Here is a 15,280-nt window from a genome sequence, read left to right as displayed (position 1 = left end):
TTGGGAAAACCTAGGGAAAATGTTTTAACTTGAAAGAAAAAGCATTGAAGATGAGATGCTGGAAATGGCTGCTACATAACTAAATGGCTTATACATATCATCAGCTGAAAGTGTTTTGTGATGATATTTTGGTCTAACCTAAGATTTGTGTTGTGTATGTATGTATGATGCTTGACCTCAACTATGAATCTATTTCAAAATATACCTTTGTCATTATTATTTTAATATGTACAACACTAGTGTTGATTAGTGAACATAGTTTATTTTCCCTAAACTTTACATGAGCAACAACAGTGCTAGCAATGAGTCTAGTTAAGTTTATTTGCTCATGAAAATTTTTCATTTGCATTTTGATAATCCAGTTATAATTTACATATAGAATGAAGTTTGTGTATTATCTCTACTATCTATGTGTTATCATTAACCTCTGCCCGCTTATCATGGCGTCTATCAACTTCACACATACACCTTTGGTAGAATTAATTTTGAACAAGTGTGGATTCCAACCCTACAGTGTGGCATGGGGCTGGACCACCCCCTTGTTACTGTAGCCAGGGTAGACCTGCCACCCTGTATAGTAAAGTGATCCTTTATTAAAGTGTTCTACACATTTGTATTGTTGTAAGTCTTTGTTATCTAATGTTAGCTTTTCCATTTACATTTTTAGCAGGTGTTCTAGTTGTGGTTGTTGGAGTGGTATAGCTAAGAGAAAGAGGGGCACAGAAACACGTTCGAGGACAACAACAGTGATTTATTAGTTAAGGTCCTGACAGTGAGATACCCCAGGGGCAGTGAGCTACTGGAGGTGCAGTAAAGACGTAAAGTAAGTTAGGTCGGGTCGTACGAGAGAGGCTTGGCTGGAGTCGTGTGGTGTTGGTGAGGATGCCAGATGAAACAGGAGTACTTAGGAGAAGGACGTGGACGCCGAGTCAACATGGAACTCCTGTAGGAGGTGTGGCCCGTATCTCGGCTCCTGGAGTGTGCGACGGCGTCTGCTGGGTTGTGGCCGGGTTGCTGGAGTGCTGCGGGCGAGGCCGTAGGTCCCTTGTTGTTACAGGTGCTGCTTGTGGTGGGCGGAGGCGATGTCCTGCCGAAGATGGACGTTGGAGATGATGCCCCACAATGAAACCTGCCAGGAAGATGACACGCCAGGAGTGACGGTGTGGCATCTGCTGACGGAGGAGACGCCCTGAGGACGGCTTGACTCTGGCGTCTCATGGTACACCTGTTGTGTAGAGCAAGTCAGCGCCCTGACTGACTACCTGCGATGATACCCGAGTATATGAGAGGCAGCGAGGTCACGTCTGGGAGAAATAGGTATTACCCAAGGGAATTCGAGACGTCGAAGCCCAATGTCGGAAGTTCTGGCCTGCCTCCAAGCTGCTGGACTGAGGTTAAGTGCGTAAGAGCGGCGCTTCTCATGGACATAGTCAGATAATCAGAAATTACAATGGCGTCTCGTGCTCTGCCACACCGCCGAACCTCGAGTGTGGATGTCACGTGGTAATGCCACAGCGGCGGATGTAGGGTTGACCAACAAAATTATTTCCCTGGGGATTACTAGGTCAGGTGAGGTCACCCGCTGTGACCTGCCACCGAGTCAGGGCGTCGTCAGTAATGTAACACTTCGTAGAGCGAAAATGGGTCGCTTCACCTGTATACAGAAATTGTGGAGTAGTAATGGATTTTTTTTTTATGTTCAGGCGGCATGAGAAGCTGAGGCCTTAATCAAGGCCGTCCTATTAACGCTTCTTTCTTTTCTTTCAAACTATTCGCCATTTCCCGCATTAGCGAGGTAGCGTTAAGAACAGAGGACTGGGCCTTGAGGGAATACCCTCACCGGGCCCAATTCTCTGTTCCTTCTTTTGGAAAATTAAAAAAAAAAAACGAGAGGGGAGGATTTCCAGCCCCCCGCTCCCTCCCCTTTTAGTCGCCTTCTACAACACGCAGGGAATACGTGGGAAGTATTCTTTCTCCCCTATCCCCAGGGATAAGGGGATATATATATATATATATATATATATATATATATATATATATATATATATATATATATATATATATATATACTTAAATTTTAGGGAGAATAAAAAGAGAGTTTTGGAAGAAGGTAAATAAACTGCGTAAGGCAAGAACATCGGTGAAGGGGGCAAATGGGGAAGTAATAACAAGTAGTGGTGATGTGAGAAGGAGATGGAGTGAGTATTTTGAAGGTTTGTTGTTGTTGTGTTTGATGACAGAGTGGCAAATATAGGGTGTTTTGGTTGGGGCGGGAGAATGGTTTGGTAAACAGAGAACCAGAGAAGAGGTAGTAAAAGCTTTGCGGAAGAGGAAAGCCGGCAAGGCAGCGGGTTTGGATGGTATTGCAGAGGAATTTATTAAAAAAGGGGTTGACTGTGTTCTTGACTGGTTGGTAAGTATATTCACTGTATGTATGATTCATGGTGAAGTGCCTGAGGATTGGCGGAATGCATGCATAATGCCATTGTGTAAAGGCAAAGGGGATAAAGGTGAGTGCTCAAATTACAGACTTATAAGTTTGTTGAGTATTCCTGGGAAATTATATGGGAGGGTATTGATTGAGAGGGCAAAGGCATGTACAGATCTTCAGATTGGGGAAGAGGTGTGTGGTTTCAGAAATAGTAGAGGATGTGTGGATCAGGTGTTTGCTTTGAAGAATGTATGCGAGAAATACTTACAAAAATTGATGGTTTTGTATATAGCATTTATGGATCTGGAGAAGGCATATGATAGAATGGATAGAGATGCTTTATGGAAGATATTAAGAGTATATGGTGTTGGATGTAAGTTGCTAAAAGCAGTGAAAAGTTTTTATCAAGGATGTAAGGCATGTGTACGAGTAGGAAGAGAGGAAAGTGATTAGTTCTCAGTGAATGTCGGTTTGCAGCAGGGGTGCGTGATGTCTCTGTGGCTGTTTATTTTTTTTTATGGATGGGGTTGTTAGGGAGGTGAATGCAAGAATTTTGGAGAGAGGGGCAAGTATGCAGTCTGCTGTGAATGAGAGGGCTTGGGAAGTGAGACAGTTGTTGTTCGCTAATGATACAGCGCTGGTGGCTGATTCGGGTGAGAAACTGCAGAAGTTGGCGTTTGAGTTTGATGAAGTGTGTGAAAGAAGAAAGTTGAGAGTAAATGTGATTAAAAGCAAGGTTGTTAGGTTCAGTAGGGTTGAGGAGCAAGTTAATTGGAAGGTAAGTTGGATTGGGAAAGAACTGGAGGAAGTAAAGTGTTTTAGATATCTGGGAGTGGATTTGGCAGTGGATGGAACCATGGAAGCGGAAGTGAATCACAGGGTGGGGGAGGGGGCGAAGATTCTGGGAGCGTTGAAGAATGTATGGAAGACGAGAACGTTATCTCGGAGAGCAAAAATGGGTATGTTTGAAGGAATAGTGGTTCCAACAATGTTATATGGTTGCGAGGCATGGGCTGTGGAGAGGAGGGTGGATGTGTTGGAAATGAAATGTTTGAGGACAATATGAGGTGTGAGGTGGTTTGATCGAGTAAATAATGAAAGGGTAAGAGAGATGTGTGGTAATAAAAAGAGAGTGGTTGAGAGAGCAAAAGAGGGTATATTGAAATGGTTTGGTCACATGGAGAGAATGAGTGAGGAAAGATTGACAAAGAGGATATATGTGTCAGGTGGAGAAAACGAGAAGTGAGAGACCAAATTGGAGGTGGAAGGATTGAGTGAAAAAGATTTTGAGTGATTGGGGCCTGGACATAGAGGAGGGTGAAAGGCGTGCAAGGAATAGAGTGAATTGGAACGATGTGGTATAGTGGGGTCGAAATGCTGTCAGTGGATTGAACCTGGGCATGTGAAGCGTCTGGGGTAGACCATAGAAAGCTTTGTGGGGTCTGGATGTGGAAAGGGAGCTTTGGTTTCGGTGCATTACACATGACAATAAAAGAATGTTGCCTTTGTTTTCTTTTCTTAGCGCTCCCTCGCGCGCGCAAGGGGGAAGAGGGGTGCCATTTCATGTGTGGCGGGGTGGCGACAGGAATGGATGAAGGCAGCAAGTATGGATATGTATATGTGTATATATTTATATGTCTGTGTATGTATATGTATGTAAACGTTGAAATGTATAGTTATGTACATGTGTGTGTGTGGACGTGTATGTATATATGTGTGTATGTGGATGGGTTGGGTCATCCTTTCGTGTTTCCTTGCGCTACCTCGCTAACGCGGGAGACAGTGACTGAGTATAATAATAGACATGATATATATATATATATATTTCTCATATTAATATGTTTCCCATATTAACTTTCTAAAATGGGAAACAGAAGAAGGAGTCACGCGGGGAGTGCTCATCCTCCTCGAAGGCTCAGAGTGGGGTGCCTAAATGTGTGTGGATGTAACCAAGATGTGAAAAAAGTATAAAAGAAAGAGACAGGAGGTCAAGAGAAAGGTGCAAGAGGTGAAAAAAAAGGGCAAATGAGAGTTGGGGTGAGAGAGTATCATTAAATTTTAGGGTGAATAAAAAGATGTTCTGGAAGGAGGTAAATAAAGTGCGTAAGACAAGGGAGCAAATGGGAACTTCAGTGAAGGGCGCAAATGGGGAGGTGATAACAAATAGTGGTGATGTGAGAAGGAGATGGAGTGAGTATTTTGAAGGTTTGCTGAATGTGTTTGATGATAGAGTGGCAGATATAGGGTGTTTTGGTCGAGGTGGTGTGCAAAGTGAGAGGGTTAGGGAAAATGATTTGGTAAACAGAGAAGAGGTAGTGAAAGCTTTGCGGAAGATGAAAGCCGGCAAGGCAGCAGGTTTGGATGGTATTGCAGTGGAATTTATTAAAAAAGGGGGTGACTGTATTGTTGACTGGTTGGTAAGGTTATTTAATGTATGTATGACTCATGGTGAGGTGCCTGAGGATTGGCGGAATGCGTGCATAGTGCCATTGTACAAAGGCAAAGGGGATAAGAGTGAGTGCTCAAATTACAGAGGTATAAGTTTGTTGAGTATTCCTGGTAAATTATATGGGAGGGTATTGATTGAGAGGGTGAAGGCATGTACAGAGCATCAGATTGGGGAAGAGTAGTGTGGTTTCAGAAGTGGTAGAGGATGTGTGGATCAGGTGTTTGCTTTGAAGAATGTATGTGAGAAATACTTAGAAAAGCAAATGGATTTGTATGTAGCATTTATGGATCTGGAGAAGGCATATGATAGAGTTGATAGAGATGCTCTGTGGAAGGTATTAAGAATATATGGTGTGGGAGGAAAGTTGTTAGAAGCAGTGAAAAGTTTTTATCGAGGATGTAAGGCATGTGTACGTGTAGGAAGAGAGGAAAGTGATTGGTTCTCAGTGAATGTAGGTTTGCGGCAGGGGTGTGTGATGTCTCCTTGGTTGTTTAATTTGTTTATGGATGGGGTTGTTAGGGAGGTAAATGCAAGAGTTTTGGAAAGAGGGGCAAGTATGAAGTCTGTTGGGGATGAGAGAGCTTGGGAAGTGAGTCAGTTGTTGTTCGCTGATGATACAGCGCTGGTGGCTGATTCATGTGAGAAACTGCAGAAGCTGGTGACTGAGTTTGGTAAAGTGTGTGGAAGAAGAAAGTTAAGAGTAAATGTGAATAAGAGCAAGGTTATTAGGTACAGTAGGGTTGAGGGACAAGTCAATTGGGAGGTGAGTTTGAATGGAGAAAAACTGGAGGAAGTGAAGTGTTTTAGATATCTGGGAGTGGATCTGGCAGCGGATGGAACCATGGAAGCGGAAGTGGATCATAGGGTGGGGGAGGGGGCGAAAATTCTGGGGGCCTTGAAGAATGTGTGGAAGTCGAGAACATTATCTCGGAAAGCAAAAATGGGTATGTTTGAAGGAATAGTGGTTCCAACAATGTTGTATGGTTGCGAGGCGTGGGCTATGGATAGAGTTGTGCGCAGGAGGATGGATGTGCTGGAAATGAGATGTTTGAGGACAATGTGTGGTGTGAGGTGGTTTGATCGAGTGAGTAACGTAAGGGTAAGAGAGATGTGTGGAAATAAAAAGAGCGTGGTTGAGAGAGCAGAAGAGGGTGTTTTGAAGTGGTTTGGGCACATGGAGAGGATGAGTGAGGAAAGATTGACCAAGAGGATATATGTGTCGGAGGTGGAGGGAGCAAGAAGAGGGAGACCAAATTGGAGGTGGAAAGATGGAGTGAAAAAGATTTTGTGTGATCGGGGCCTGAACATGCAGGAGGATGAAAGGAGGGCAAGGAATAGAGTGAATTGGAGCGATGTGGTATACCGGGGTTGACGTGCTGTCAGTGGATTGAATCAAGGCATGTGAAGCGTCTGGGGTAAACCATGGAAAGCTGTGTAGGTATGTATATTTGCGTGTGTGGACGTATGTATATACATGTGTATGGGGGTGGGTTGGGCCATTTCTTTCGTCTGTTTCCTTGCGCTACCTCGCAAACGCGGGAGACAGCGACAAAGTATAAAAGAAAAAAGAAAAAGAATATATATATATATATATATATATATATATATATATATATATATATATATATATATATATATATATATTATGTGCATATGAACGCGCACTTTCACAGAACATACAGACCTCCAACAGCCAGGCTCGAACCCAGAACCCCTGTGCACCAGGCGGGAGCGCCACCGCCAGGCTACGACCGCCCCTAATAGGGAAACGACTATTTAGGGAGGTCGCTGTTCGAAAACTATATCCTCGAATATATTCAAGTACATAGTATTCGAATAGTCATTTCCCTGTTAGGGATGATCGTAGCTTGGCGGTGGCGCTCCCGCCTGTTGCGCGGGGGTCCTGGGTTCGATCCTGGCTGTTGGAGGTTTGTGTATATATATATATATATATATGTATATATATATATATATATATATATATATATATATATATATATATATATTTCTTTTTCCTTTCATACTATTCGCCATTTCCCGCGTTAACGAGGTAGTGTTAAGAACAGAGGACTTAGCCTTAAATTTAAGGGCATATCCTCACCTGGCCCCTTTCTCTGTTCCTTCTTCTGGAAAATTAAAAAAAAAAAAAAACGAGAGGTGAGGATTTCCAGCCACCCGCTCCCTTCCCTTTCAGTCGTCTACGACACGCAGGGAATACGTGGGAAGTATTCTTTCTCCCCTATCCCCAGGAATAATATATATATATATATATATATATATATATATATATATATATATATATATATATATATATATATATATGTATATATATATATTATTTTTTATTATTATACTTTGTCGCTGTCTCCCGCGTCAGCGAGGTAGGGCAAGGAAACAGACGAAAGATAGGCCCAACCCACCCACATACACATGTATATACATTCACGTCCACACACGCACATATACGTACCTATACATTTCAACGTATACATTATATACATACACAGACATATACGTATATACACATGTACATAATTCATACTTGCTGCCTTTATTCTTTCCCGTCGCCACCCCGCCACACATGAAATGACACCCCCCCTCCCCCCGCACGCGCGCAGGTTAACGCTAGGAAAAAACAAAGGCCACATTCGTTCACACTCAGTCTCTAGCCGTCATGTATAATGCACCGAAACCACAGCTCCCTTTCCACATCCAGGCCCCACAAAACTTTCCATGGTTTACCACAGACGCTTCATATGCCCTGGTTCAATCCATTGACAGCACGTTGACCCCACTATACCACATCGTTCCAATTCACTCTATTCCTTGCACGCCTTTCACCCTCCTGTATGTTCAGGCTCCGATCGCTCAAAATCTTTTTCACTCCATTCTTCGACCTCCAATTTGGTCTCCCACTTCTCCTCATTCCCTCCACCTCTGACATATATATCCTCTTGGTCAATCTTTCCTCACTCATTCTCTCCATGTGACCAAACCATTTCAAAACACCCTCTTCTGCTCTCTCAACCACACTCTTTTTATTACCACACATCTCTCTTACCCTTTCATTACTTACTCGATCAAACCACCTCATACCACATATTGTCCTCAAACATCTCATTTTCAACACATCCACCCTCCTCCAAACAAACCTATCTATAGCCCATGCCTCGCAACCATATAATATTGTTGGAACCACTATTCCTTCAAACATACCCATTTTTGCTTTCTGAGATAATGTTCTCTTCTACACATTCTTCAACGCTCCCAGAACCTTCGCCCCTTCCCCACTCTGTGACTCACTTGCGCATCCATGGTTCCATCTGCTGCCAGATCCACTCCCAGATATCTAAAACACTTCACTTCCTCCAGTTTTTCTCCATTCAAACTTACCTCCCAGTTGCCTAGTCCCTCAACCCTACTGTACCTAACAATCTTGCTCTTATTTACATTTACTCTCAGCTTTCTTCTTTCACACACTTTACCAAACTCAGTCACCAGCTTCTGCAGTTTCTCACCCGAATCAGCCACCAGCGCTGTATCATCAGCGAACAACAACTGACTCACTTCTCAAGCCCTCTCATCCACAACCGACTGCATACTTGCCCCTCTATCCAAAACTCTTGCATTCACCTCCCTAACAACCCCATCCATAAACAAATTAAACAACCATGGAGACATCACACACCCCTGCCGCAAACCGACATTCACTGGGAACCAATCACTTTCCTCTCTTTCTACTCGTGCACATGCCTTACATCCTTGATAAAACCTTTTCACTGCTTCTAGCAACTTTCCTCCCACACCATATACTCTTAATACCTTCCACAGAGCATCTTTATCAACTCTATCATATGCCTTCTCCAGATCCATAAATGCTACATACAAATCCATTTGTTTTTTCCAAGTATTTTCTCACATACATTCTTCAAAGCAAACACCTGATCCACACATCCTCTACCATTTCTGAAACAACGCTGCTCTTCCCCAATCTGATGCTCTGTACATGCCTTCACCCTCTCAATTAATACCCTCCCATACAATTTCCCAGGAGTACTCAACAAACTTATACCTCTGTAATTTGAACCCTCACCTTTGTCCCCTTTGCCTTTGTACAATGGCACTATGCATGCATTCCAACAATCCTCAGGCACCTCACCATGAGTCATACATACATTAAATAACCTTACGAACCAGTCAACAATACAGTTGCAATTGCAATACCATCCAAACCCGCCGCCTTGCTGGATTTCATCTTCCGCAAAGCTTTCACAGCCGCATCTCTGTTTACCAAATCATTTATATATATATATATATATATATATATATATATATATATATATATATATATATATATATATATATATATATACCCTAGCCTGAGTCAGGTACCCATTTTATCGACCAACCCTTAGGGGTGGATGAAGAGCTGGGTTGACCGTGGACCGAATGCCACAACCAGGATTGGAACGTATGCGCTCGACCCTAGACGGCTCGTGAATGTGTCACAGTCAGGAACGCTAACCGCTACACCATTACAGTGGGAATGCTGGTCATTCCGGTTATTTGAAAGATATATGTACTGTGTGGAGATGCTATGAGTCTCTAGGTATGTGGTTGATATATACCTATCCCTATCTATCTGTTTTTATGGTTATCTATCGATCTGTATCTGTGACACCTGTGTTCTTCGTGAACTTCCGCAAGGAGGTGACCATGGCAATAGAGTCTCCATATCTCGCGGACTCCAGTGCCGCTTCGTATTTTGTAGCGCCTCACCCTTAGCAGGCCACTGGCGGAGGCCAACTGTAGTGCAGTGTTTGCAGAGGCTCCTACCAAATGATCCCGCTAACTACCTCTACCTAATGTGTCTGTCTACCTAATGCCCCTGCCATTTTGCAGTGCTAGCTAGCCCGTAGTGCTCACCGCAGGAAAGTCTTAAGAGTTACGAAGAATGAGCTGTGTGAGTGTAGTGTTGTCAAGTGCTATATGTATAACATGGAGAGATGGTATGTCTATTGATAGAACACGTCATTTATTTTTGTATATATATATATGTTATGGTGGGTGAAGTGTGTATTATCAGAAAGATAATATGGAGCGGCTGTGACTGGACTGTCTGGGTAAAATTGTTAGAGCCAACAATTTCTATCGTCACAGAGTATATTATGTGTTTGAAGTTTGGACATGATAGGTACATTGATGAAGACAATAATATAAAAATGATCGTATCATTTTTGGTGTTGCTCTAAGCCACATGTAAGTCCTGTTGTGTATATAACGTTCATTTGTGTCATGTTGAATATGATGATATGTTTCCTTTATTATTATCATTTCTCCTCATTTTCTACTTGCTTCTGGTGAGAAGCACATGGCAGACTGAACCCTGGAAATGTATTACACCTCTTTAACGCCTCTCTACTCAGCAGCAGTGTTCCAGGCAGTAGACAAGTCTTCCAGTCAGTTGATAAGTGTTCCAGTTAGTTGAAAATATTGTTCCAGTTAATCATAACCAGTTATTCTTACACTCAGATACAGTTGCACTTGACACAACACTTCACTGCAGTTGACCAGTCAGAGTAGCGACCCTGGAACATGTGTTCACATCAATACCGTGTTGACGTCACACGAGAAGTTACCTGGTTTATATTATTATTATTATTATTATTATTATTAATATAATATTATTATTATTATTATTATTATTATTATTACTATTATTGTATTATTATTATTATTATTACTATTACTATTATTATTAGTAGTAGTAGTAGTGTTAGTAGTATTAATATTATTATTATTATTATTATACATAATCGTTGTTTCTTGCGTGAGCGAGGTAGCGCCAGGAAACAGATGAAGAATGGCCCATCCACTCATATACACATATATATACTTAAACGCCCATACACGCACATATACATAGATATGCATATATATATAAATACATACACCTACACAGACATGTACATATGTACACATGTACATCATCATACTTGCTTGCCTTCATCCATTCCTGACGCTACCCCGCCCCACAGGAAACAGCATCGCTACCCCCCCGCATCAGCGAGGTAGCGCCAGGACAACAGACGAAAAAGGCCACATTCGTTCATACTCAGTCTCTAGCTGTCATGTGTAATGTAAACTCTAGATTGATATGGGTAAAAGTGAAAGTTGATGGAGAGAGGTGGGTGAGTATTGGTGCATATGCACCTGGGCATGAGAAGAAAGATTATGAGAGGCAAGTGTTTTGGGAGCAGCTGAATGAGTGTGTCAGTAGTTTTGATGCACGAGACCGGGTTATAGTGATGGGTGATTTGAATGCAAAGGTGAGTAATGTGGCAGTTGAGGGGATAATTGGTGTGCATGGGGTGTTCAGTGTTGTAAATGGAAATGGTGAATAGCTTGTAGATTTACGTGCTGAAAAAGGACTGGTGATTGGGAATACGTGGTTTAGAAAGAGAGATATACATAAGTATACGTATGTAAGTAGGAGAGATGGCCAGATGGCGTTATTGGATTATGTGTTAATTGATAGGCGCGCGAAAGAGAGACTTTTGGATGTTAATGTGCTGAGAGGTGCAACTGGAGGGATGTCTGATCATTGTCTTGTGGAGGCGAAGGTGAAGATTTGTAGAGGTTTTCAGAAAAGGAGAATATTGGGATGCAAAGAGTGGTGAGAGTCTTGGGAAGGAGACTTGTGTGAGGAAGCACCAGGAGAGAGTGAGTACAGAATGGAAAAAGGTGAGAACAAAGGGCGTAAGGGGAGTGGGGGAGGAATGGGATGTATTTAGGGAAGCAGTGATGGCTTGCGCAAAAGATGCTTGTGGCATGAGAAGCGTGGGAGTTGGCAGATTAGAAAGGGTAGTGAGTGGTGGGATGAAGAAGTAAGATTATTAGTGAAAGAGAAGAGAGAGGCATTTGGACGATTTTTGCAGGGAAATAATGCAAATGAGTGGGAGATGTATAAAAGAAAGAGGCAGGAGGTCAAGAGAAAGGTGCAAGAGGTGAAGAAGAGGGCAAATGAGAGTTGGGGTGAGAGAGTATCATTGAATTTTAGGGAGGATAAAAATATGTTTTGGAAGGAGGTAAATAAAGTGCGTAAGACAAGGGAATCAATGGGAACTTCAGTGAAGGGGGCTAATGGGGAGGTGATAACAAGTAGTGGTGATGTGAGAAGGAAATGGAGTGAGTATTTTGAAGGTTTGTTGAATGTGTTTGATGATAGAGTGGCAGATATAGGGTGTTTTAGTCAAGGTGGCGAGCAAAGTGAGAAGGTTAGGGTAAATTATTTGGTAAACAGGGAAGAGGTAGTAAAAGCTTTGCGGAAGATGAAAACCGGCAAGGCAGCGGGTTTGGATGGTATTGAAGTGGAACTTATTAAAAAAGGGGGTGACTGTATTGTTGACTGGTTGGTAAGGTTATTTAATGTATGTATGACTCATGGTGAGATGCCTGAGGATTGGCGGAATGCTTTCATTGTGCCATTGTACAAAGGCAAAGGGGATAAAAGTGAGTGCTCAAATTACAGAGGTATAAGTTTGTTGAGTATTCCTAGGAAATTATATGGGAGGGTATTGATTGAGAGGGTGAAGGCATATACAGAGCATCAGATTGGGGAAGAGCATTGTGGTTTCAGAAGTGGTAGGGGATGTGTGGATCAGGTGTTTGCTTTGAAGAATGTATGTGAGAAATACTTAGAAAAGCAAATGGATTTGTATGTAGCATTTATGGATCTGGAGAAGGCATATGATAGAGTTGATAGAGATGATCTGTAGAAGGTATTAAGAATATATGGTGTGGGGGACAAGTTGTGAGAAGCAGTGAAAAGTTTTCATTTAGGATGTAAGGCATGTGTACGTGTAGGAAGAGAGGAAAGTGATTGGTTCTCAGTGAATGTAGGTTTGCGGCAGGGGTGTGTGATGTCTCCATGGTTGTTTAATTTGTTTATGGATGGGGTTTTTAGGGAGGTGAATGCAAGAGTTTTGGAAAAGGGGGCAAGTATGCAGTCTGTTGTGGATGAGAGAGCTTGGGAAGTGAGTCTGTTGTTGTTTGCTGATGATACAGCGCTGGTGGCTGATTCGTGTGAGAAACTGCAGAAGCTGGTGACTGAGTTTGGTAAAGTGTGTGAAAGAAGAAAGTTGAGAATGACTGTGAAGAAGAGCAAGGTTAATAGGTACAGTAGGGTTGAGGGACAAGTCAGATGGAAGGTAAGTTTGAATGGAGAAAAACTGGAGGAAGTGAAGTGTTTTAGATATCTGAGAGTGGATTTGGCAGCGGATGGAACCATGGAAGCGGAAGTGATCATAGGATGGGGGAGGGGGCGAAAGTTCTGGGAGCTTTGAAGAATGTGTGGAAGTCGAGAACATTATCTCGGAAAGCAATAATTGGTATGTTTGAAGGAATAGTGAATCCAACAATGTTATGTGGGTGCGAGGCGTGGGCTATGGATAGAGTTGTGCGGAGGAGGGTGGATGTGCTGGAAATGAGATATTTGAGGACAGTATGTGGTGTGAGGAGGTTTGATCGAGTAAATGATAATAGGGTAAGAGAGATGTGTGATAATAAAAAGAGTGTGGTTGAGAGAGCAGAAAAGGGTGTTTTGAAATGGTTTGGTCACATGGAGAGAATGAGTGAGGAAAGATTGACCAAGAGAATATATGTGTCGGAGGTGGAGGGAACGAGGAGAAGTGGAAGACCAAATTGGACGTGGAAAGATGGAGTGAAAAAGATTTTGAGTGATCGGGGCCTGAACATACAGGATGGTGAAAGGTGTGTAAGGAATAGAGTAAATTGGAACGATGTGGTATACCGGGGCCGACGTGCTGTCCGTGGATTGAACCACGGCATGTGAAGCGTCTGGGATAAACCATGGAACGTTTTGTGGGGCCTTGATGTGGAAAGGGAGCTGTGTCTTCGGTGCATTATTACATGACAGCTAGAGACTGAGTGTGAACAAAAGTGGCCTATGTTGTCTTTTCTTAGCGCTTCCTCGCGCACATGAGGGGGGAGGGGGTTGTTATTTCATGTGTGGCGGGGTGGCGATGGGAATGAATAAAGGCAGACAGTATGAATTATGTACATGTGTATATATGTATATGTCTGTGTGTATATATATGTATACGTTGAGATGTATAGGTATGTATATTTGTGTGTGTGGACGTGTATGTATATACATGTGTATGTGGGTGGGTTGGGCCATTCTTTCGTCTGTTTCCTTGCGCTACCTCGCTAACGCGGGAGACAGCGACAAAGCAAATAGATATATATGTTCTTGTTATTTCTCATATTTATACATTGGTGACCTGCGTCTGTTGTGGAAGCATGACATTTGAGACTATAATACAGTAGTATTTACCTTCCTCTCTTCCCCACTCATTTCTTGCCCTACCAATAATCTTGTCCCATTTACCTCTGGTTTCCTCCCCCCTGAGAGAGGGGGGGAATGGGGAGAGAAGAGGGGAGTTGGGGAGGGTAGTTCAGCAGTCTCCCCTCTGCCTCATTTTGGTACATTTGTTTACATTGCTATTCCTTCCTCTCATCTTTCCTTCTCTGCTCTCCTCGTTCCTCCCCTCCTTTCCTCTCTCCCATTTTCTTCTCCCTTCCCTCTCCTACCAGGCCAGTTTCTCGTTTTCTTTTCCCCTTTCTCATCATTTCCCCCTCCTCTTCCTCTCTCCTGTCTGCTGTGCCATTCCTTCACCTCACAGCCTCCCCTCATCTCCAAGCCTTCACCTCACAGCCTCTCCTCATCTCCCAGCCTTCACCTCACAGCCTCTCCTCATCTCCCAGCCTTCACCTCACAGCCTCTCCTCATCTCCCAGCCTTCACCTCACAGCCTCTCCTCATCTCCCAGTCTTCACCTCACAGCCTCTCCTCATCTCCCAGTCTTCACCTCACAGCCTCCCTCACTGCCTCACGTACTCCTCCCCTCCTCACAGGTGTTGATGATCATGGTGTTGACCGAGGCTGCAGAGTCACAGTTCCACCACCAGGTGTCACCACTCTACACATCTGACCAGGGACCTCCTGACCCCCACGTGTTGGAGGAGCAGGTGTTGGAGGAGGAGCTGGCACACCTGGAGGAGATGTCTCGCCCTTCTCTGTATAATAATAAGGTCAGTCACGACTCACTCCTCCAAAAGCTTTTTTTTTTTTTTTTTTTTTTAGAATGTTTTTGAAAGTACGAGGTAGTTTGATGGAGATAGATATTGAAAGTACGAGGTACTTTGATGGAGATAGATATTGAAAGTACGAGGTAGTTTTGATGGAGATAGATATTGAAAGTACGAGGTACTTTGATGGAGATAGATATTGAAAGTACGAGGTAGTTTTGATGGAGATAGATATTGAAAGTACGAGGTAGTTTTGATGTAGATAGATATTGAAAGTACGAGGTAGTT

General features: G+C 43.0%; 1 protein-coding gene across 14 annotated transcripts in view; it reads left to right on the top strand.

Moving 5' to 3' along the window:
• LOC139751795 (uncharacterized) overlaps positions 1-15,280 on the top strand; it is a 1,071,207-nt gene that overhangs the window by 1,048,731 nt on the left and 7,196 nt on the right. For all 14 annotated transcript variants that reach the window (XM_071667340.1, XM_071667334.1, XM_071667342.1 and 11 more), the window contains one exon: positions 14,819-14,995. In XM_071667340.1, coding sequence (XP_071523441.1) covers positions 14,819-14,995 — 177 coding nt within the window. The remainder of the gene's footprint in view (positions 1-14,818; positions 14,996-15,280) is intronic.

Source organism: Panulirus ornatus, chromosome 12 (assembly GCF_036320965.1).
Source record: "Panulirus ornatus isolate Po-2019 chromosome 12, ASM3632096v1, whole genome shotgun sequence".
In the NCBI taxonomy this organism is placed as follows: domain Eukaryota; kingdom Metazoa; phylum Arthropoda; class Malacostraca; order Decapoda; family Palinuridae; genus Panulirus; species Panulirus ornatus.
The sequence above is the reverse complement of the archived record's forward strand: the minus strand, read 5'-3'. Positions and strand labels throughout refer to the sequence as shown.